This window comes from Mesoplodon mirus, assembly GCF_964341445.2.
Source record: "Mesoplodon mirus genome assembly, chromosome: 18".
NCBI classification, from domain to species: Eukaryota; Metazoa; Chordata; class Mammalia; order Artiodactyla; family Ziphiidae; genus Mesoplodon; species Mesoplodon mirus.
Genome location: NC_138994.1, coordinates 65,947,292 through 65,971,786, shown reverse-complemented (window position 1 = coordinate 65,971,786; position 24,495 = coordinate 65,947,292). Strand labels below are relative to the sequence as shown.

Sequence of the window (24,495 nt, the reverse complement as noted above, 5' to 3'; positions counted from 1 at the left end):
ATTGCTCAGAACAGAGATCTCAGTACCCCAAGGTAGGAAGAGTTCTTCCAAGGAGAGTGACAAAGAGTCAAACTCCATCTGCCCAAAGGATTGATCAGAAGACTTAGTTCACCTTAGAATGGATTCATTGTGCTGTGAGCTTAGTATCACTGAAGGAGATTAGGGAGGCTTTTACTAGAGAAAACTTTAAAAATAGGATGGAGATCTCATATCCAGTTGGAATAATACTGCTTTTAGAGACCAAATGCCGCCGAAAGATTTATAGAGGAAAGAGTAAATAATATAAAATGTAAAGATAGAAATAAAGCCTTGATGGAGTTTCTAGACTAGGAAAGGAAAATTTGTAGAACTGACTTCATAGGCATTTCACAGAATTCACTACAGTTGATTTCTTTTTATTAATACACTTTACCAGGGGAGTTGGATGCCTTTTTTTCCTCATAGAATCTAAAGTATGTTTATTTCAAATGGCCAGTAACACATGAATGATTTTTAAAATAATATTTATATTCATGTCAAAAATATTTTTTAGCATTGTAAATGAAATTGCCCCAAATATAACAGGGCATTTAGTGGTATTTAGTTATTGGATTCCTTAGATGTTTAAAGGTAAAACACAGGAAGTTTCAGTATTGCAAAAATTAGGTATAAAGAAGCAATTTGAGTTTACTCATAGTCTACTTATTTCTCTTTTTACCCTCAAGCTTACCTGGCAGTCACATTGCATTGGTTCAGATTTTGTGATCATTTGATCTTACGCTGATTAAACTGAAATTGGTATCTTTGTCTTCTTTATAACGATATTGCAAAACAAATTAATTATGCAAATATAATTTTAGGAGGCACTTATTTGAGTACAAAATAGGCTTTAAAGACTTTAGCTGCGTGTGTATACATTGATGTTCTTAATCACAGCGTGTATTAGCGAGGAACAAAGAACTTCTGTCATTTAGACGTTTCAGTCGTTCGAATCAGTGTTCCCCCCAAACTGCTACCGTTTATCTCTCTCTGCCCCTCTCCCCCACTTGTCTCCACCCACTAAATTTTCATATTTTTAAACTTAGATTTACATATAAGGAAATATATGGAAACGAAAGAGCGTTTTTGTTCAATTATGTACCGTCAGAGAGGATGTCATAGACCAATCCGCAAGGATGGTGGTTTTCTCTCGAATTTTACTAATGAAATAATCATCTCCTAGAGCAGCCTCCTCTCATTCTTTGCTTCCTCTCACCGACGGGCAGCATAATGTGGTTAAAATTCCAGCCTTGGGGCCTTCCCTGGTGGCTCAGTGGTTGAGAGTCCACCTGCCGATGCAGGGGACACGGGTTCGTGCCCCGGTCCGGGAGGATCCCACATGCCGCGGAGCGGCTGGGCTCTTGAGCCATGGCCGCTGAGCCTGCGCGTCCAGAGCCTGTGCTCCGCAACGGGAGAGGCCACAATATGAGAGGCCCGTGTACCGCTAAAAAAAAAAAATTCCAGCCTTGGCTTAGACCTTGGCTCTCAAAGCCAGATTGACCCTCTCTCTAACTCTTCTGCCTTTGTTTTCTCCTCTGTAAGTGGGGGTGGCAGTACCTGCTCCAGCCGATTCCTGGATGAGTAAACGAGATGCTCAATGGGAAGCACTTAGAACAGCGGCCAATCTGAATGAAAGCTTTCACCACTTTCGTTTGTATTCTTTTTTTTTTAATTTGAAAGATTCTATTTCTTTTTTTTAAAATATTTTTCTATTTATTTATTTTTGGCTGCGTTGGGTCTTCGTTGCTGCGTGCGAGCTTTCTCTAGTTGCGGTGAGCAGGGGCTACTCTTCCTTGCGGTGCGCGGGCTTCTCATTGCGGTGGCTTCTCTTGTTGTGGAGCACGGGCTCTAGGTGCACACGCCTCAGCAGTTGTGGCACGTGGGCTCAGTAGTTACGGCGCATGGGCTTGGTTGCTCCGCGGCACGTGGGATCTTCCTAGACCAGGGCTCGAACCCGTGTCCCCTGCGTGGGCAGGCGGATTCTTAACCACTGAGCACCAGTGAAGCCCCATTTTGATTCTACGATTACTATGTTTCTCTTTTCCTACCTCCATCGTCACCTTATGGACACTTAAGTGGGAACGAATCTGGTGCTGTAGTAGTGATGGCCAGCGATGATTGCTGCAGCGCTGCCCTCCGCCCCTGGAGTCATTGTAGGGAAGAGAGGGTGATGGAGAGGCAGAGGCGGAGCATTCTAGGTGCTGACATCTGTGAGAACATATACCCCACCCCCCAGAAAACCCGTGTGTGATCCCGTAGCAGTGTCAGTGCCTGCTTCCTTGGAGAGCTCCGTGGGCAAGGTCTGTGTCTTTCATCTTCACACCCCTCACCATCCTCTGACTCTGTTCCTGGAAGACCTTGATGGGGTGAAGGGGGAAATGGGACTTCATTCGTTTCTGTTAGTGCTCTCAAGCTTTTCCAGCGTGCTATAGGATTTGTGACTGGGGTTTCTTCTTTTTCCTTTTTTGGTGACACCTTTGGGTGGGGGAGTGGAGGACTGGCAGTGCCCCTAGCTGTGGGTGACGGGCTGCTGAGTGGGGGAGGCAGGACCGTGGGTTTCCACGGTAACGAACCCCTAGGCTTCTGCTCCCCCTGGTGCAAATTTCTCAAACGTTTTCTTAACCCTCCCTACAAGATGAAAACCTGGCAGCGGGTGTCTCCAGAGAGGAAAAATAGACCCTTCTGTCAAGGTACAATGGAAACATGAGGAAACTGAGAAAACAGAGGTAAATTATGTGGAAGAAAAGTGTGAAAATAGTTTTTTACACAAAAGGGAAAGCTGTAAGTCAGTTAATTTAAGAATTGGGATTAACCTGATATAACTTTGCTTTGCAGCCAGATCAGAGATGTGGAGTTCTTGGCATGGGTCTTAATATAGTACAGTGTGTACATATGGGTGTGGCAGGATAAACCTTTTAAAGGTACAACAGTCCTGCCTTAAGGATAACAAAGTACATCAGCATCAAATTAGTCAAGACCTTCCCTCTTGTGAGGGGCGTTTGAGTTCCCTCACAAGAGGGAACTAAAGCTCCCTCAGCATATTTTTACATCCAATCAGATATCTCTGAGCTTTTATAAAAAAGTAGGCACAATGCTCCTAAGTTTAAATGAGCTAAATGCATATGAAATCATAGCCATACCCATTATATGTTAAAGCTGGGATGCTGCTAAGCACTCAGTGTAAGAGGTTGTAGGAAATCAAGTCAGTCATATTAGAAATGAAATTGGGGAACTTCCCTGGTGGCACAGTGGTTAAGAACCCACCTGCCACTGCAGGGGACATGGGTTCGAGCCCTGGTCTGGGGAGATCCCACATGCCGTGGAGCAACTAAGCGCATGCACCACAAATGCTGAGCCTGCGATCTAGAGCTCGCGAGTCACAACTCCTGAGACCTCACGTCGCAACTACTGAAGCCCGCGCACCTAAAGCCCGTGCTCTGCAACTAGAGAAGCCACCGTAGTGAGAAGCCCACGCACAGCAACAAAGAGTAGCCCCCGCTCGCTGCAACGAGAGAAAGCCCACGTGAAGCAACGAAGACCTAACACAACCAAAATTAATTAATTAATTAATTAATGTTTTTAAAAAAGAAAAGAAATGAAATTGGTTCCTGGAATTTAGTCTGCTCGCAAGAGGATTGGCTGTTGAGGATCCACTGCCAAAGCATGTTTTCTTTTTTCTTCGTCAGCCCTTCCATCCTGATTACAAGCTGCTTAAAAATAAATGTGGGCCCATCTCAGGGGCCAAAAACCATGGTGATCAGGATGAAATCATTTTAAGGCAGAAATAACAAGCTTTGATAAAGACATTCAGAGAAACACAGTCTTAATGGCATCAGCACACTCTTGTTGGAGCCTTTAGACACTAAACTATTATAAATCAGATTTGGAGTCAGAGGTCGCCTGAGAAGCCATGATACCCAGGTCAAGTCACTTAAATTCTGAGCCCTGTTTCCTCGTCTGGATCATAGCAGCATATTTTGTAGGAATGCCGTGAGGGTTAAATGCCATTAAATGGGCTAATCAGTGAGCAGACCTGGGAGAGTTGTCACTCCGTAAGTTTTAACTCAGAGTGATAATCTGGTATTTAAACATCACTTTCTACAAGAATGTACTTGTAGTTCATATCTTTGGAGTCTCACTTTTAGATTCCCGAGTTGCTGGGCTGAGTCTCTTCAAGCCCCATGATGCTCCTTCAGGTACACTAACAGATCTAATTTATTGTCTCAGCTATGCTGTTAATCACCTTAAGCAAGTTGTCAACCTCTCTGGGCTTCACCTCTTCATTTGTAAGACGGGAATAATCTATATTTTTCTAACTTGCAAATAAATATAAAATAAGATAATCAATTAGAAAATTGACCAATCTAAATTCAAATCAAAGTGTAAATCATGTTAGCATTTTTATTTACATTGGGTTTTAAGTGGTAAGAGGGGAAAACACATAGCAATAATTTCAAGGTAGACCATTTACAAAGAACACAGAATTTGGAATCAGCCAATCTAGGTTCCGGACCTGGTTTGCAAGGATTGGTGGTGTGTCTCTGGACAGGTCACTGAATCCCTCAAGGCCTCAGTTTTCTTATCTATCAAACATGGATGCTATTTTTAACTCTATGACCCTGTATTCTAAGACTAGTATCAATTGAAAGACAAATATTCAAATTTTGGTGCAAAAAATGTAAAGCTTCTTGGGGTGATGGTGCTGCTCCCAAGCGGGTCGATGGATTAAGAGTCTGACGTTCTGCCACTCATAGAGGATGACAGAGTTCAAAAGCTAAAACTGTAAAAGCAAAAGACATTTGACACCTTTGGGGAAAAAAGGCAACAGCATTAAAGCTCGTTACTTCCTAAAAAATGGTCTTCATTCTGAATGGGAGCCGCTGGCTTCTCTCTGGTGTTCAGCATTCCAGAGGACGCCTGAAAGCAAGTTATCTGGCTAGAGTCTTTGCTCCAAGGGTTAGATTTTTTAAAGCAGGGTTTTATTAGCCAGAGAAAATAATTTTTAAAAAAGGAAAACCCCAAGCCCCACAGCTAGCTTTGATGGCAACTCTTCTAGAAGGGCAGTTGCCAGCTGCGCTTTGGCTTTGCTCCTCTGGGTGGCCGGATCCCGGTTTGAAGGAGCTTCCCATGCAGCCGGTTTGGATGGATTAGTAGGTACCTGGAATGTCATCTCGAAAGACTGAAACTTGGTCTGGGCTCAATGGAAAGAGTTCTGTGATTGATTAGGGATGTCTGCCCTGGGCTTAGGTAAGACCATATTTGTGCCAGGTATTTGCTCTCCTGACAGAGCAGGTTGGGAAGATCCTTTAGTACTTGTCCCTCCAGTGGGCGGAAGATCAAGGACTCGGGCCAGTGCTGTTTCCGGTGTCCTGGACAAGTGTTTACCCAAGACCCTGGCAAGTATTGTTTTCTGTCAGCGGAAGTCTTAACTCTGGTTAGCTTCACAGAATGGAAGAAGGGAAGTCTGTTGATTCGGTACCATGGTCACAGGACAGGAGTGGCCAGGTGGAAGGAAGCTATAATTCCAACAGTCCCCGTCAGATTCCCGTGGATACTCCAGTGGAGCACAGACTGGGGTGCTTACTGCTCAGCAGAGGCAGCCACAAGCCACAGAGCCTGGAAGGCTGTGGCCAGCGGTCACGGCCGCAGAGTCCCTGGAAACCTGGCCGTTGGAAGGACGAGGAGGCTGGGCCCTCGGAACCCCACACACTGTGATTCTTTTTTTTTTTTTTTTTTGCGGTACATGGGCCTCTCACTGTCGTGGCCTCTCCCGTTGAGGAGGCTCAGCAGCCATGGCTCACGGGTCCAGCCGTTCCGCGGCATGTGGGATCTTCCCGGACCGGGGCCCGAACCCGTGTCCCCTGCATCGGCAGGCGGACTCTCAACCACTGCGCCACCAGGGAAGCCCCCACACACTGTGATTCTTGACATTGAATACAGAAGTTCTGTTACCTTCCTTAAAAAGCATTGGAGAATTTACCAGTCTACTTAGGATTGGAGATGACCTTCAGTTATCCATGTTAGTAATTCTGAAGTTTTTTTTTCCCTTCAGCTTTGGAATGTGCTTTATGTTTTTGTGCTGTTGATCTGCTTTCCTAGGGATGTTTGAACACTTCAGATTTTTCTTTTTGTAAAGCATGCTTTGGGGGAGCGTAGTGCCCTTCACAGCTCCCCCAGTGTGCTTCCCCTAGCCAGCCAAATGTCTTGGAGACCCCCTAATCTCCTAACTTTAAATCCATCCACTACACTAGTGGATTAATAATAGTTGCGATTGCTTGAGCACTTAGTACGTGCTTCCAGGCACCAGGGTCACTGTGTGACAAGGGATTGGTGCAGGGGTGTATGGGGCAGTGGGGGTGAAGTGGGCTCAAGTTTAAACATTGTCTATGGAGAAGCCACAAAAGAGTTCACTGAGAGTGGACCTGACTTCCTCTGCTACTGCGGTTTCCTGCTGTTTCCAGTGACTGCACTTGAGCTGTGCATATGATTAACTTTCACGTATCCTGAACCAATTATCCAGTTTGCAGATTAACCCGGGTGAAGGCTCACCTGGGCCTGCGAGGTGCTCCTCATCTCAACTGCTCCATCATTAGCTGGTTATGGCTGACTGCATACCCCGTGGTCCAGGAGCCTGAGGGCTGGGCTGCTGCGAGGGAGGGGAGATGAGGAGCAGTGTCTTCTAGGACCTTCCACCCGCTTCGGCCAGAGGAGCCCACTGGCTCGTGAACTCCGGCTCCAGGACCGTCCCTGGGAGGGTCCGAGGCTCCCGGGGTCCTGGCGCTCTGCCCCTGTCTCCGGTACCTTCCACGTCGGGAAGATCACGTTGGCCGGAGGGCACAGTGCATGTGGAATTCCCAGAGATGAAGGGATCTGATATGTTGAAAGGGGCGCAGTGAGCAGGGGCACGAATCCCCCTTTTCTTCCTCAGCCCGTGAGCCACCCTTCCAGCGCCACCCCACAGATGTAGTTGACAGGCTTGAGACCCTGAGCAGTGGATCCCCGCTGTGGTCATAGGAGGCCAAGGCCACAGTGGCAACGAGGTGGGAGTTGCCCACAAAAGCAAGGTGTTCGCCACACCTTACACCAGCCCAGAGTATACACGGTTTAACCCAGGAGCCAAACTCCTGCCGTACTTGGAGTGATCTCAGTTTTGTGGGGAGGAACCTTGAATCCCAGGTAAACTCCAAATCTTGAGGAAGTGTCCATGAAGGACTTTGGTCTATGGCCTGTCAAGGAAGAACAAGCCTTTGCACAGGATGGTGGTTGATGGGCTTCTGTGGATTATCTTTATGTCTTAAGGAGTGTTCACCCGAGCACCTGGCACATCCTTTCACCTCTGACTCCGTGATCATCCTGCGCCTGCCAGGCCTGGATGCCTTGCCTCAGTACAACCCAGTTTGCCGACAGCTGCGTTCCCTTCTCAGCCTGGGCCATGGGTTTCCTTGCGTCCTTCCCTTTGGCTCACGTTTTCCCAGGGCTGCTTGTGTGTACAGTCTAGAGATCACATTTTATTAACACAAAGAAATCTGCTCGGGCTGCCTGGCTCTCACAGTCACATGGAGAGAAATGTGCTCCTTCACTTCGCCAGCCCTCAGCTCTCTCTGCAGAATACAGCCGAGAGCTGGGCACTGGGCCAAGCTTACATTTCACTTTGGAACACACTTTCACATCACTCGTTGGCAGGACATCCACGGTGGTGTCTATTTGGGGGGTAAGTCAGAGAAGTGTTATTTCCCTCTTCTGCGTGTCGAGAGATAGGACCTTTAAAAAATGTTTGACTTTTCCCCATCCTTGTTGTCTTCAAGGTGCCCAGGTAGTTAGGTGATCCGGTGAAGTGTAGCAGCAGCATGTGAGAGAAGCCCCCTCCCTCCCAGGTTCCCCTGTTTCCTAAATCAGTAAACATAGCCAGGACTGCCTGGGACAGAGAAACTCAGGCCAAGGTAATAACATCAAAACCAAAGTCCTGGAACTCTTGAGTAAACTAGTTACCTTCCCAGATAAAACAACTTTGTTGTCCAAATCTTCCTTTCCAAAGATCTAAGACTTTTCAAATGCTGGTCCAAGGCCAACCATTGAAAGAAAGAACTTCAGCAAGCCTCCTGGAATGGAAAACACTGTTAAAGTAAACAAACGAACCTCTTCCATTCAGTTTTCCCTTACTGGTCTATTTTTATTTCTTATTTTACCACCCCCCACCCTGGTACTTAACATTTTGTAATATTCTCCCTTCTCCACTTCCACTCCTATCTCCATCTCACTTTTCTCAGGGAGCAAGCTGATCATTTTGCCTTCAGTAGCACAAATACCCAATTTCAAAAAGGGGAGTTGGGGGAAAGAGGTGGTATAATTCACTTCTTTTGGTGTCCCGTCATACTCAGTTCTTACATGTGGATGCCTGAAGCCTGACTTGGGTTTGAAAAGAAACTTGGTCCTGAAATTTTAAACCCTTTTTAGGAAAGATTGGAATGGTTAGAAAACAAAGATTTACTGGAATAATACTGACTTTTCTCAATGAAATAGATCCCTCTTGAAACAAAAAAGTTGAAAATAAACTCTTCCTTCCCCATCACGCCAACCCATAAAATCCATGAGGATTTCCCAAGTGCCAAAGCTTATTCTGATTCTAGTGTTGACTACTTTGGGATGTTGCTTTTGCTGTCGGTCCCATCCAGCCAAGCAACAACTAATCAAGATTTAAAGAAACTTTTCCCCACAAGATGCATATGCCACCTGCTGCTTCATAGGACAGGCCACCCATGGGAAGCCCCCTCTCACTGAGAAGGATGCCCAGAACCTTGGGGACCAGGATGCAGTCTCCTGCCAGTCACCTGGTGAAGCTTATGCTTGCTCTGCAGAAGGGAGACGGCAGAAACCCATTCCACCTGCAAGTACGTAGCTTTAAAAATAATGTCAAGTTCTCCGCTGGTGGGTAGATGCCTCAACTCAGTGCGGGGTGGAAAGAGTGCTACTTCACAGAGTAAAACCGTTGCAATCACATTACTCATTTCAGGAGAGGTCAGATAAAGTTTATTGGAGAGATGAAAGTCACCCTGCAGTTTCAAAGAGTTCTCCTGAAAGCGTTGAGAAATGGTTGAAGTTCAGAAGTTGATTTGAAGCTTTGTTTCCCTTCCCCTTATAAGCGAGACAGGTATTTTTTAGTCACATTTTCCTTTTTGATGGACAGAAAATCTGGCGGATGACTGGGATGGTCTGATCTGCAGTCAGCGGTAGGTCTGTTGTGTGGGTCATCTGCTTTCTGCATGGGCCGTGGTGAATGTGTAAGCTCTGGCTAGTTGCCATCTGCCACCCAGCAAGACAACCCCTCGAGGCTTTAACCCTCTGCCCTCACTTGGGGAGGTGTTCAGGGAATGTGATTTCATGTTATAATTAACTGAAGCAATGTGCAGTGCTTTTCTTGGTGTGTTATAATGGCATGACACTTATCACTCAGAATTGACTGTATTGGGACTGCTTTGACAATCAGTAGGTTAAGTGGCTGGGCCTGAGTTTGGCCTCTTCTCGTGCCACTGTGGGTACTTGAATCCTGTGAGAGTTTTGCATAAAACGGGTAGAAGTGTGTTGAACCCAGGTTTCCCCAAAGCACTTCTGTGGACTCGGCACTCGGCTTGCGAGTGTCTCAGAGGCACAGGAAAGGGTTTTCTCTCGGGCACCTAAGCCCACGCTTTACACCGTAGTTGGTGTAAGTGTTTACTCAGTACACATTTGTTCAACGATTGAACTAACAAAGACATTGCTTTCACTATAAATGGTTTTACAAGAGCACTTGTGCTCACTTTAATATCTTCAGTGATGCTGGCAGAATTCAGTTCAACATGGCGAGTCTTTGCAAAAGGTCACCGGAGTGTGATGAGCTCCTTTGGGGCAGAATTGAGTCAGGGTGGTCTTGGAGGAAGGGACATGCAGACAGAACCCTGTGGACAGTGACAGGGCCAGGGCTCACCGCAAGGCTTCGGTGAGCTGCTCTTCCATGTGAACTTTTTGCCATTTTCTGATTGGTTGTTAAATAGCCAAGAATGAAGTGTTTTCAGATGAGAGATCACAGGTAAAGGTGGATACTCACCCCTGACTTTCCATCTTCAATGACAGACACAACTGGAAGTCAGCAGCTCCAGACTCTACAGTTATTCCCAGATCACCTGTAAGAGTTCTTGAAACTCATCTAACAGGTTTTTTTAAAATAAATTTATTTATTTTTGGCTGCATTGGGTCTTCGTTGCTACACGCGGGCTTTCTCTAGTTGCGGAGAGCGGGAGCCACTCTTGGTTGTTGTGCCCAGGCCTCTCATCACGGTGGCTTCTCTTGTTGCAAAGCATGGGCTCTAGGAGCACAGGCTTCAGTAGTTGTGGCTCGCGGGCTCTAGAGCGCAGGCTCAGTAGTTGTGACGCACGGACTTAGTTGCTCTGTGGCATGTGGGATCTTCCCGGACTGGGGCTTGAACCTGTGTCCCCTGCCTTCGCAAGTGGATTCTTAACCACTGCGCCACCAGGGAAGCCCATCTAACAGGTTCTTAATTGGAATTTTTTTAAACATGGAATTCATAATATTTTATTTTATTATTATTATTTTTTGGCCACTCCACGCAGCATGTGGGATCTTAGTTACCCAACCACGGATCGAACCCAGACCCCCTGCAGTGGAAGTGGAAGTGTGGAGTCTTAACCACTGGACTGCCAGGGAAGTCCCCTCTTAATTGGAATTTTAACTGAGCAAGTAAGAAGTCCCATGTTGGGCTGGGGGAAGGGAGGAATGGAGAGGGATGTCTGTTTTTTTTAAAAAACACCAACTTATATTTCTTTGGCTAATAGATGCGGAGGAGGCTTCTCTGGCTGGCGTGTGAGGATGTAACTTCCTTGAGCATAGGATTTGATTGGTGTATGGAGTGGTGCTTCTGCACTTACCTGCCAGTGGTTGGGGTCACTAAAACAGACACAGCCCTGCTGGAGAGGAGAGGGGCTTCCGAGGTCCACCCCAGGAGCAGCTGCAGCCCGCCACTGAGGGGTGGCAGGAGGCTGCTCTTCTGGCTCACTGCCTCCACAGCAGCAGGTCAAGAGTTAGAACAGGTTGATGGCTGGACTTGTGATGTCCTCAGCAGTCCCTGAGCAGAATTCATTCGAAGCCCCCAACATGCTCTGTGCCCACACCAGGGAATACAGTGTGAAGCTTCTAGCAACACCCGGAGATGCTCGGCCCTTCCCACGTGTGCATGTTCAGTTTGCTGTGTCTCAATTTAGTAGAACGTTGGGGAAAATAACCTCCCTCCTACCAGGGTGAGGTTGCAAAGGTCTCTGGAAGGAACAGTGCAGAAAATTATTCAAATAACTGAGGCATTTGAAAAATTATTTTGAGAAAGATTTAAAATATTTCAAAAATACATAGCAAGCACCCTTCCTCCATTATCCAGAATTAACAACTTAGCATATTTACCTATATGTTCATATATAAATTTATATAGTCATCTATGAATTTTAACATTATAGATCAAGTTGGGCTCTTGGGGAACTTTTTTTAAAAAGCCGTGTGTGAACTCATAAGGCAGAACAGAAATAACTCCAAATCTGCTTTCTCAGATGTGAATCCCTCCTGGCACTTTGGGTCTGTTGTATTAATAAATAAGCCTGGTTTTAGTCTAGTTAGAAAAGAAGGCCAGGCTGGTGCATCAGCACGCTGCATTCCTTTTGGTTAGAATTTGTCAGAGGATAGGAAGGCGGCTCTTTGGCACAGAGTTTCTGGGTGTTTCCCTTTGGAATATAAAAGGAGTATCCCTTAACCCCAGGAGAAACTGCACCAGAGCTATCTTCTTCCCTCGGTGCTGAAGAAAAACAGACAAATACGCACAACCAACATTCAAAGAAGGGCGTGGTGCAGCCTGAAGACAGGTAGTGAGCTGTGACACTGGCTCACTCCAAGGACTGCGGTGTCATAGGGATGCCCGTTAGAGGTGGCAGCCGGAGTGGTCACCATTGTGCCTTCTCTCCTGGTTGGTGAAATCCTGCGAATCAGGCAGTCTACAGTGTGCACCAGTTTTTCTCTGAACACAGAGCTTCCATCAAACAGATGGGTGAAAAGAAACAGCGTGGTAATAGCTAACCCTTCTCTAGTGTTTATCGTAGTCTGGGCACTAGGCTAAGGACACATATTATCTCATTAAAACTCAAAACAAACCCTGGACACTGCTATTTTTAGTACTAGGTAGGTACTATTATTATGGTCCTTTCACAGATGAGAAAACCAAGACCCAGAGAACCAAGTAAATGCTGACGGGAGCCCAGTTAGTAGACAGCAGGGCTGGTACGTGCAGCCCCACGGTCTGGCACCAGCATCCATGCACTGAGATGCTACCTCTCCTTCTCTGTAGGAGGCACTTTGCTTCATGGAAGGTGGAGAACTCCTGGGACCTCAGAACCCCCGTGTGGATGGCACAACACAGTGTCTTAGGTGTACTGGGAACCTGGGTGTGGAGGGGACGCAGACGAAAGGAGCAACAAAGCCAGGCCAGTCAAACGCATTGTCTGTGGCAGCCCTGAGGTCTCCGCAGCCAGGACCTGGAGAGGCCAGCTTTCAGAGCACAGGCTTTACTTTTAAATCATGAAGGGTTTAATTTAAAAATGGATTCTGTGCTTTGGTGTGACTCTCAAATCCACAGTGCCTTCCAATTTCTTAAAAGTGAAACTCTGTGAAATGATAAACACAGACATCCAGAAAGACTCAGGGACAGTCTAGAGGGGTATTGGGAACACGTCATGCCTTGGTGCCAAGCCCACGGCACAGTCCATGCAAGGCAGAGAGCAGGAATCATCCTCCTGGTGCCCATCCTTTGCGGATCTGCCCTGGTACAATAGTGAGACCCATCAGTCCGGAGACTCTCAGTCTTCCACGCAGAGATCCCCCGCTTCAGCCGCCCTGAGAAGCCCACGCACAGAAGCACGCATGGCTGTGTGGATGTGCTGGGCGGCAGCTCTGCACTTTGCCGTCAGCTGGATGGAAGGAGTGTTCGCCTTCACGTGCTTCTCAGAGATGTGCTTGCCGAGAGCTCCTTGCAGATTCAAAACATGGGGGACGTGTGTTCTTGAGAGCTGTGTGTGTGAAGCAGCACAGAGCATGCAGCCGGCACTTGGTAAATATTAGTTCCCTTCCCCTTCCTGTGTGTGAGGCAAGTTGTACAAGGGAAGCATCAGCAGTTCGGATGCAAAAATAGATCTCCATGTGAGGATGTGGCCTCTTTTCCTTGAGTGTGGACCAGATGTCAGGCTGCCTGGTGAGGACTCCAGGAACGTGACAGCTTCCTTCTTAGGGGCTTCATTGCTTCTGCACTCTATGGAGAGGCCTCCCTCTCCACGCACTTCTTGCATCTGAAAAACAAGAATGAAAAAGAGGATGGTATAAAAGTCCCAGGAGTGAACTTGCTGTATTCTCCTTCTTAAAAAGGATTTGCGTGTTACTTGGATCTTACTTTCAAGTCTGATACCTGTTCATCACATCATTATCCCTGTTATTTAATAACATGACAAAAATTAATGTAGAACCACAGCAAATGGACATTTGTTTTGAGTTTTGAGTGCGTTTATCCTTTTCCTTACCTGACATTTACAGAGGGCCAACTATTTACCAGGCACTGAGCTAGGTATTGGGAATTCAGAGATAAGGAAGGGTCCATCCCTTGAACTTGAGCAGTTTATGAATTGCAAAGAGATAGTTAAATAATTGCGAATAAAGTGTTAAGGGTATGTACAAGGTGAAGGCAAGAGAGGTCAGCTCTGAATGGGCTGCGGAGGTAAGATCAGAGATGATCTTTGAATTGTGTAGTGAAGAATGAGCACAAATTGTTCAATAAGAAGGATGCATTTAGGGCTTCCCTGGTGGCGCAGTGGTTGGGAGTCCGCCTGCCGATGCAGGGGACACGGGTTCGTGCCCCGGTCTGGGAAGATCCCACATGCCGCGGAGCGGCTGGGCCCGTGAGCCATGGCCACTGAGCCTGCGCATCCAGAGCCTTTGCTCCGCAGTGAGAGAGGCCACAACAGTGAGAGACCCGCGTGCTGCAAAAAAAAAGGATGCATTTAAGTGACTCATTGAATTTTTCTTGTCTGATATTAAGTTAATTTCCATTAAATATGCTCAAGAATTAATTCACATCATAGTGTTAAGGGACATGGGACTGGAATAAAAAAAAAATGAGGGGGAAAAAGGAGAATAAAAAGAATGTACGGGGTGGTTAATCCACAGAGGGGCTAACTCCCTCCTACCCGGAGAAGGGAAACCTTGCTGCATGGTGAGGGGCCGGGGCTCTGCACTGCCAGGGCAGCCGAGCCACGTGTCTCAAACATGGCATGTTTAAAGAAGTTGGGAGGTTATAGGCGGCATAACAGATGTGATTTGACAGTTGCTGTGGCAACACACCCACTTCCAGAAAATCAGTTAGTGGGAGGGCAGGAGAACTCATGGTACTTGCCCTGGGCTGCCCTGTGCCCCACACTGCCTGTTCTGGGCCACAGGTGTGGACAGTTGGAGAAGGACACATGCCCCACGTGGCTGACTGCCGCCTGCCTCCGTGGAACTGACGCTGGACTAAGATAGGAGATGAGTAAACCGGAACAAAGACAACAGGGGAGCAGTGTGGAGGAGGGAGGGGAGTTCTGAGCAAGCAGTGCCAACTCCTTTCAGGAAGATACCTCCCAAGCCTTGTATTTGAATCTATTGAATGACCCATGGATTTCTATGAAAAAATGCATGTGGCATAAATGTGTATAAATCTCCCTTTATGGAAGCAGCAGCAGCAAAGAATGCTGTAGGCATAAGTAAAAGCGTCCCTAGAGTAGCAAAAGGACTTGAGTTAATGAAAAATTGGTTTTGAAGTTTTGGCCGAAGAGCCGGGTGATTGCCTCTGTGGCACCACCTTCTGGCAAATCAGAGATAGTACATGGTGTGAATCCTCGGACTGTATAGGTGGTGGGTTTTACAAGCTTCAGTGTACCAGCTGCTTACCTCCACAGGGGCTATTTCCTCCAGGCCATTGGTTCTCAACCTTGGCCTCACTTGAGAATCACCAGTGGAGATTTTGGAAAAAGTTATTTAAAAATATTTAATTACAAAGTAATATATGACCGTTGTAAAATAAAGTCAGAACTGTGCAGGTGTACAGCTTGAGTTCCTATATCCCATTCCTAGATTTAACAGTCAACAGTTCCTTGGATACTCATCCAGACATTTCCTTTGTGTTTATAAGCATGTGTGAGTGTGTGTATAAATATATTTGTACATATATTTATATAGAGAGTGATTGTGTGTGCACAGAAGTATGGAAATATATGTATATGCACACACTCACTATACATAGACTATATACTATACATAGTGCATATATACTGTACATAATGTTGTGCAACTTGCCTTTTTTACTTAATATCTTTTGGATATCTTTTCATACTAGTACATATAGATCTATCAGCTGCATGGAATCCCATTCCCTGGATGTGCCATAATTTATTTAACAAGTACCTTTAGCTTGTTTTCATCCTCGGTTGCCGTTCTCCGTACATTCAGCATACCTGAAGTTTAAATCACTAGATGTGGATCTGTTGGATCAAAGTATGTAGGCTCCAAAAGAATTGTACTAGTTCATACTCCACCAAAAGTGTGTGAGAAGGCTACTTCTCCTTTCATTAAAAATATAAATAAGTAAAACAAAACAAAAATACAGAGCCCCAGGCCCCATTTTCAGAGCTTCTGATTGAGGTGGGAGGGGTGCTGAGCATCTTTATTTTTGTAGATCCACAGGTGAATCTGGCCCATAACCAGGGTTGGGAGCTATGGCCTTAGATAGAGGGGTTAAAGTTAGGAGCCGTTCTCCTAAATGATGATGCTTTGGTTATGCCCTTTCAGACCCAAACAGCAAGATTTCCCTTACTGTGGCCAGCTGGGGAATAGAGCTACCCATTTCCTCTGAAGTTCTTGTTAAACTAGAGATCTTTATTTAGACAGACATAAAATTAAATGAATCTGTATTTATTAGAGTAGGATTAAAGCTACAAGAGCCAGAGAAGTAACACCTAGGTACAGTTTGATACTTTTCTCACTATTCTGTAATCATTTGTTCATAAGTCATTTCTCCTTTAAAGACTTTTAAGAAATAATTGTTTAATTCCTTTCCGTGTGGCTTCAGGTTCTATTAGAAGAGGTAGGGTTTGTGGATATTAAAGTCAGTACCTTGTTCTCTGATTTCAGTAGGAAGAGCCCCTGGGCTGGTAGGCAGCTGGCCAGCTTTGGGAAGTAACCAAAGTGTCTCCTTTCTCTTGCTTAGTTAGCCACAGTAGCTGGAGAGAGAGAAAAATGACATCTGTTTTCCAGAGAGCCTGTTGTAAGCATTCCCCATCTTGGGGAATGGTTCCTCCTTCACAGCCTGTTTCATTCCTCCCCTTGAGGCCGTGCCTTGCCATCCTCTTCTGTGTCTCTGTCCACTGAGCTGCTACCAAGGGCGGGGTCCCTTGCTCTGTGACATTAGGGCGCCGTGTCACGCCTTCACTCCTCCCACCACCCCGAAGACCATTGCCTTCAATCTAACAGCAAGCCTGTCTTTGCCTTTTTGAGGAAACACCCCTGCGCCCTCCCGTTTGTCGTTTGCCCACATTTCTTTTCAGTTGGTCTCTTTATCTCACTTCCATGTTTAGGTAAGGACTGCCTTCCGTTAAGTTTATATTAGGAAATCTGAGCTGATTGGGATGGGGGGGGAAGGGGGGGAAGGGAGCGGGGCGGGGGCTGGTGCACACTGGAATGACAAAGGATCTCAGAGGTGCTGGGACACCCTGGGTCCACAGAAAGGTTGCAGGCTATGCTGGGCCTTCCCATCTCATGTCTCATGCGTGGTCCTGATGGGCCCCGGCCTGAAGCTAAAGAAGAAGGTGTGCCACAACACTAAGGAACCCGCACAAGTGTTTGGTAATGACTTAGTGTCTCATTTCTGTTTACCCAAGAGGCACACAGACCTCACCTGTGCCTGTGGAATAGAAAGGCAGATTTCTGCCCCATACAGATTTCTCTACATTAGGCAGGAGCCAGATGGGTTTAGCTTGGCTAATCTTAGTACAAGCTGGAAAATTCCAATTTTTCCAAAACAACACATTTCGAAGAAATTGTCTGGTTTAGAATATTATTCTAGCATATGTAAGGGAACTGCATGACTATGGGCTGACTTACTGCGGGCTTATAAATATGTATGAACGTTTACCTGCGGCTCCCTTTGTCCCGCACCAACATGGTGGTGGTAAGAGCTGCACTCAGTAAGCCCCTCCATTTTTATTCCTTGTCAAAATCAGTGGCTGTTGGGCAGTTTTCCCCTTGTGTGGGACTTGAAGTTATTTGAGAAAACCTGAGTGTACGCCTTTTCCCAAGTCTTGGCTTGCATCTGGTTGTAAAATCAGATGCATGACGCATGCTCATTGAATGCTGATTCAGGTTATAGATCACTGGAAACTGTATAAGTTGCTCTTTAGTCTTCCCTTTTCCTCTGCCCAGATGACTGAGACTGAGCTGTCACTTCTTTAAAATAGAATTCCTCCCGTGATACCTCATCACAAATGTATATGCCGGTCAGGCGATAACAAGACCGATGAATGCCTACATGAAGCAGAGTGCCTGGCAGCTGCTGCAGAGGCTGGCAGTGCTCACCTCACCCCGGATGAGACACTGGGGGGCACAAAATCCATTGTGTTTAGTTACCGGCTAACTCTGTGGAATTAAGTTGATTTTCCCCCTGAGAATCCAGATCCCTGACTTAGCGTAACGCCACCCCTCACCCCCACCGCAGCTCTGTTGCCTAGCAGTAGTTATTTAGTAACCTTTCAGAATTATCGTTAACTAATAAAGGAAGAGGAAGAGAACATCCCTATTCCGTGTTATATACACAGCCTGCGTTACAGACCTCTCTGTTGTAGGCTGGAGGGGGTGTCTACAGGCATTTTAATCTGTCGCCCTCCCTCTCTCTCCATAGCCCCTGCCCTCCATCCCGCAACATACACTCTCTAGACCAAGAGTAAAAAAAGATGTCATAGGCCAACAAGGTAAGAGGCTGGGTCGCTCAACACCCCTCACAGAGATCTCCCCCAGAGAAGGCAGAGCAGACAGGAACGTCCTGAGGACCATGTCACAGCCCCAGGATTCCTGCCACAGGTGGGGTCTAGGTGTGGGCTGCTTGAAGGGAGTTGTTGGCCACCAGCCTGTGGCATTACTTCTGTGGGTGGGCACGTGCGGGTGGCAGTGGAAGTGTAGAGAGGAGGGTTAGGGCTTTGGAGCTGGCCCTGGTTTGAACGTAGGCTCTTCCAACTCACTAGCTGTTTGACCTTGAGCAAGTTACCCAAGCTGGTCGATTGCTTCTCCTTTGTTCAGTGGAGATGATACAGCTCCCTGGTTGGACTGCCTGTGAGGGGTTGATCACATAACTAGGAGAACCCTACCTCAGTGAGTCCCACTGCACCAACCTGTCCAAGGATTAGTTTACCTCCTGCCTTTCTGGCTCCTCTGAAGTACTGTCCACGGAGTCCTCTTCATCTACCCGTCCCTAAGATGTCCATGGCCCCCCAAGGCCTTGTCTTTGGTTGTCTTCTTGCTCTGTATTCTCTCCTGGGGGAATCTCAAGGCTATGAAATCTGTATCTCTAGTTAGGATTGCTCTCCTGCAGCCTGGACTCATGTTTAAAGCTGAGATCTACGTCCTTCAGCATCTTTATCTGTAGCCCAGAGGTGCCTTGGACTTGATGGATCCACAGTCAGATGCTGCCTTTTCCTCTGAATGTGCTCAGGACACTGTATTCTGTATCTCAGTGTATTTTGCCACCTCCTTTCTGGCTGTCCAAGCTAGAAACCTGAAAGTTAATCTTGCTCTCTCCTTCTCTCTCCCTTATATTGACTTGACTGAGACTTACATTGACCCCACCTCATTAATAACCCTTAAATCTACCTGGTCCTCTGCCATTGATGTGAACGAACCTCTCACCATTTCCTGTCTGCCCTCCGATGCCTTCTCCTCTTGGTTGCCACAGCATTATTTCCTCGATTGCTCACCATTCCCTTGAGGATAAGATCTGACCATCAGGGGCCCCTCTCTGTCTGGTCTCAACCCTTCCTGCCCCTCTCCTTGCCCTCTGAGCTCCAACTACCAACTGCTTTCAGTTCCCTGCCTGGCCCATGAGTTCTGTCACATCTTCATGCCTTCACAGATTCTGTTACTCTGCCTTGATTAACCCTTATCTCTTTATTTTCTGGCCAATTTCAAGAATCCACCAAGATGCCAACTCCCTCTGAGAAGCATTTCCTGATGCCCCTGCACTGCCTCCAAGGATATGGATTAGTGATCCATCTTTGGATTCCACCCTTTGGTTCCCTGGGCAAAGCCCTCCCATAGCACTTAGCACCTGTACTGTGAACACCTGTTTGCTTACCTATTTCCACTTCCAGACTGTGTGCTCCCAGGCGTGGGTTTTATTTATATATTTCCAGAGCTTAGTCCATAGTATGTCTCAATATATGTTTGTTAAACAAATCAGTGTTTTAATCAACAAGCCTTTGTTAATCACCTTCTATGTGAGGCATTGGCAAGGCCTTTGCCTGAAAAGATTTCCAGTCTAGTTTGAGAATAGGTAATTGCTTAAAGGCTATAGAGTCACTTAACCTGATAAAACTTCCAGGCCAGCATATGCTTAAGTGCAAGAGGATATAGATAATAAATGTGAGGGAAGTTGGAAGTTGTCACCAACACTGGGACAGTCAGCGGGAGGAGGACCAGACTTAGGCCTTGAGGGATGGTGCGACAGGTAGAGGCGGAGAGGATGAGAAGCGGGAATGTCCAGGACCCAAGGCCGACCAGTGTGCCTGGAGCAGAGAGCAGAGGTGGGAGTGAGGACGTCCTTGACCTCCAGGTGGAGAGCTTGGACCTGGAGGCAGTGGGAGGCCACTGCTGCCGTTGATCATGGTAGAGATGTTCCAGGAAGAGGAACCTGGTGGTCGTGTTGAAGGACAGGATTGCAGGCGGCAGAGAGGCCAGTTAGGAAGGCACTGAATTTGTCCAGGTCCTCAGAGGAATGGCCTGCCCTCGCCTGTGACAGGGATCTGAACCACAGCGGAAAACCTTCACTGAACTTAAGGATAATTTATTGCAAGAGCTAGAATGAGCCTTTGCTGTCATCCCAAACTCTTGTCCCATTATATAACGGATGGTCAAACCGAAGCCCAACTGTGAGTCTCCCCCACAGTTCCCATAACTGGCGTGGTCTCTGGATTCCGATCCTTCTGCATGAGAGGGGTGTGGTTAAAGTTCAGAGCCCGCCGGAAAGGCGACGACAGTTCTCAGGCTGATGGTCCCTGGGAGCTTGGAGGATGAGTTTGGCTTTGAGACGACAGCAAGCAGGAGGCCGTGACCAGCAGCGCCCAGACCAGTGCAGGGTTCTCTGTGAACTCTGGGGTGAGGGAATTTCAGAGAGTGCTGGCCAGGCACCAAGGCAGGAGGCTTTAGAAAAGCTTGTTTACTTTTGGGTACTCAACTTGGAGACTCGCACAGGAAGGAATTTTTGTGGATCTCCTTGAGCAGCCGCAGAACCACAGACACACCTGAATCCTATTCACGTTCATCCGGAAACTCAGGCTTTAAAACAATTCTGGTTTTCTTCCTATGTTTGTTTGGACTGGTTGGGGGGTTGAGAGAGGAGGAAGGGTGTTGCTCAGGAGAGTGTGGGCCACTTGTTTGCAGTCGGTTTCTGGGTTCACAGTGGACGTCAGCAAGCCCTGCACTTACCTCACGTTCTGCTTCACTCTCTCCTCTAAATCCAAACAAAAAACTCACATGGCCTAAAGGAGAAGAGTCAGTTTAATAACTCACCGCCACAGCAGTTTGAAAACTGCGGGTTTCAAATGACTAGGCCTGCACATTTTCACCAACTCAGACAATTAAAGAGACTCCAGGGACCTGGGTGGTGCTGATTCCAGCGGTGCATGTTGTCATTAAAGATGGAAAGAGCCTCCAGGGATGGAGAGCTTGTTTCTCTGCTTGATAAGAAGGTAGCCCCAGCCTAGGGGGACCTCAGTAAATTGCTTAGTGGCTCAATTTCTCCGTAGGTAAAATGTGCCCATGGGCCCTATGTGCTTTGCAGGGTTGTCAGGAGGGTGGGATGAGGCTGTAGACAGTCGGCGTGCACTTGAACCAGGTCTAGATGCAGCATGTAAATGCAGGCAGGAGCCCCTCCTCTGCTGCTGCCTGGAAAGCTGACATCACCACCGTGCACACGTGGGGGTCTGAGGCGGGGCTGAGGTTAGGACTCCAGGCCCCACTGGATCCTCTCCAGATGTCTCTTGTTGCTTATCCTCTAGCGTGTGCAGCTGCAGAAGGGCTTGAAGTGGCCGTTCTGCATTATAGCCACCGGTACTGCTACAGCCTTGGGAGGACTGGGCCTCTGCTCTCTCAGAAGAGATGGCTGCGGGGACTTCCCTGGTGGCTCAGTGGTTAAGAATCCTCCTGCCAATGCAGGGGACACAGGTTCGAGCCCTGGTCCGGGAAGATCCCACATGCTTTGGAGCAACTAAGCCCGTGTGCCACAACTACTGAGCCTGCGCTCTAGAGCCTGCGAGCCACAACTACTGAGCCCGTGTGCCGCAACTACCGAGGCCCACGCACCTAGAGTCCGTGGTCCGCAACAAGAGAAGCCACCGCAATGAGAAGCCCGCGCACCGCGACGAAGAGTAGCCCCCACTCGCCACAACTAGAGGAAGCCTGTACGTAGCAACAAAGACCCAGTGCAGCCAAAAATAAATAAATAAATATAAATAAAATAAAAAAGAAGGGATGGCTGCTGCACAGAGCATTTGAAGACTGGGCAAGCAGGCAGTTGGTGGGACTCAACCTTGCATTTCCCAGGTCTTCACCCACCTGCGTTTCCTACAAGTGCAGAGGAAGCCAGGAGGCCTGCTTTTCTCCAGCTATGCATGTTCCATGACTTGGGGTGGAGTGGCACAGGGACATGAGTGTGGGGGGGGGAGGGACAGTGCACCTTGTTTCCAGTTTATGACGCTCCCTACGCACCTGTGGCGGGGCAGGGATGGGGGGTCAGTGTTGCAAGATCTGAAATCCAGTTCACGCAGGCTTTGGTCTCTGGTGCTGTGAGTATATTTCTGGCCACCCTGTTGCTTGTCTGCGCACGGAGGTGCAGTGACAGCAGTGGGGAGAGGCCCCGGGAGAGCAGAAGGAGGGGACTCTGCTGCTCTGTCTTGGGGACAGTGGCGTGGTGGCCAGGGGGCCCACAAGTGCCCTGACCCCTGAATGGAACTGATCTGCCCCATGTCACTGACTGCCAGCGGGTGTGTCTCTGAGCCGCTCTGCTCTCGCCTCTCAAGTTCACCTCAAGGAGGCAGGTTTCTTGCTGACTCCACTGGCAAGACACGCGCTGATCCGCACCCTTGGAATGAGAGGCCTTGCTAATCCAGTCCCAGCCTCTGCCAGATCAGGAGCTGCCAAGTCAAGTCAGGGCCATTTTGGGTACTGGTGCACAATCCCAGACCAGCGTGCTGGTCCTGGACACAGGTCACACTTGGTGACGGCCAGCAGGCTTTTCTTGGGCTGCAGCTGGAGGGAGGTGTGTGCTGGGGGGCTCAGGGAGGGATGTGCGGACTCCACATCCCCGCCCCCGAGTGGCCTCCCCACGTCCTGCCCATCCCAGCCGGCCCCAGCGGACAGAGGAGGGAGCAGGACTCTGCATGGTGGAGTGGCTGGCCCCAGGCCACAGAGTTATTTAGGGGCAAAAGCACTGTGAGTCCAGGTCTGTCTGTGCTTTCTGATGAACCAGGCCATCTCCCAGGACGGGTCAAAGTGAGGGACGAAGGCCAGAGCAGGAGCCTGGAACGGTATTCCAGCTGTCTCTGCCCAAACCCAGACCCAGTATTAATTGGCATACCGATAATTCAAGGGTATAGACCTAAAGCGTGCCTCCCCCATGACGTGGCCTCTGCAGCCATATCCCATAACAGAATAAATGAGGCGTGGTCTCTGGCTATCCAGGAGCTCTTTAAAGATGCCTGAGTGAGATGTAGTGTTGACAGGAGCCCTAGCCCTGAGGGTCATTAGTTGTTTTGTCATTGAAGAAGTGCTCTTGGCAGGAGCTCAGGAAGACAGAAGTAGTGGAGGAGGGAAGGGAGGGAAAGGAAATGGGGTGGCTGGCTGCCCGTAAGTTCCTGGGGCTCTTGTCCATAGCCGGAGGCATTCCTGCCTCCTTGGGGGACCATCTGCTGCACAGGAACCCGATGGGCCATGGGAGACTGAACTCCACCAACCTCCCACCAGCTTTCTGGCTGCATGACTTTGTGTATGGGTGTTGAGGGCAGATTTCACCTCCGACCCTCCACTTCCTCATCCATAAAATGTGGGGTGGGCTGATGGGTCAGTGGAACGTTGTACTTGAGGCCAGGAGACCCAGGTCCTGATGCAAAACTCTCAGTTGAGAAGCACACAGTCCCTTGCTGTCCTTTGAAGCATTTACATGATTAAGAACTTGGGCTTTAGAGTCAGAAGAGGTGGGAGGTGAGATTCTGTTTCATCTACTAGTTGGGCAACCTTCGGCAAATCATTTAGCTTTCTGAGCTTGTCTTAAACTGTCTGGAAAATGGAGTTAGTAATGATTCCACCTTCACACAGCTATCTTTTTTTAAAATTTCTTTATTATTTATTTTATTTTGGCTGCATTGGGTCTTCATTGCTGCGCGCAGTCTTTTCTCTAGTTGGGGAGAGGGGGGCTACTCTTCGTTGCGGTGCGCGGGCTTCTCATTGCAGTGGCTTCTGTTGTTGTGGAGCACGGGCTCTAGGCACGTGGGCTTCAGTAGTTGTGGCACTCGGGTTCAGTAGTTGTGGCTCCCGGGCTCTAGGGGGCAGGCTCAGTAGTTGTGGTGCACGGGCTTAGTTGCTCTGCAGCATGTAGGATCTGCCCGGACCAGGGCTCGAACCCGTGTCCCCTGCATTGGCAGGCGGATTCTTAACCACTGCGCCACCAGGGAATCCCCACACAGCTATCTTGAGGATTAAGTGAGGTGATACACTGGCAGGGCCTTGGCGAGGGGGTGCTCCTCCCGGCCACTCATCACTGTTGACTAACAGTGGTTACTCAGCGGGCAGGGGAGGCCTGTCTGCCAGCCCACAGGACTGCATTTCATTCGCCCTCTCAGTAAATGGTAACAGACAGACCCTTCCTAATGTTTACAAGTAATGGATTGGGCTGGCTTCTCGGTGCTGTGCTTTACCCATATTTCTGTTGACAGTCTGTTACTGCGTGGAGAGAGTTGTTGGAAAAGAGCTGCTTTGATCAAAGCAATCTTTATAGAGGATCTTTCAGTGTATTTGTTCCACAATCACAGACAGCACTTACTGGGCACCTTGTCTGGATATGGCACAAATGAAGTGTGTGTGTGTGTGTGTGTGAGAGAGAGAGAGAGAGAG

The 24,495-nt window shown here is 48.0% G+C and overlaps 1 protein-coding gene across 3 annotated transcripts in view; it reads left to right on the top strand.

Moving 5' to 3' along the window:
* HLF (HLF transcription factor, PAR bZIP family member) overlaps positions 1 to 24,495 on the top strand; it is a 54,285-nt gene that overhangs the window by 12,322 nt on the left and 17,468 nt on the right. Inside the window, exon 3 of one of the 3 annotated variants that reach the window (XM_082605599.1) lies at positions 8,736 to 8,906. The exons of the other annotated variants lie outside the window; for them this stretch is intronic. Within the exon in view, the coding sequence (XP_082461725.1) occupies positions 8,736 to 8,906 (171 nt within the window). The remainder of the gene's footprint in view (positions 1 to 8,735; positions 8,907 to 24,495) is intronic. 3 annotated transcript variants of the gene reach the window in all.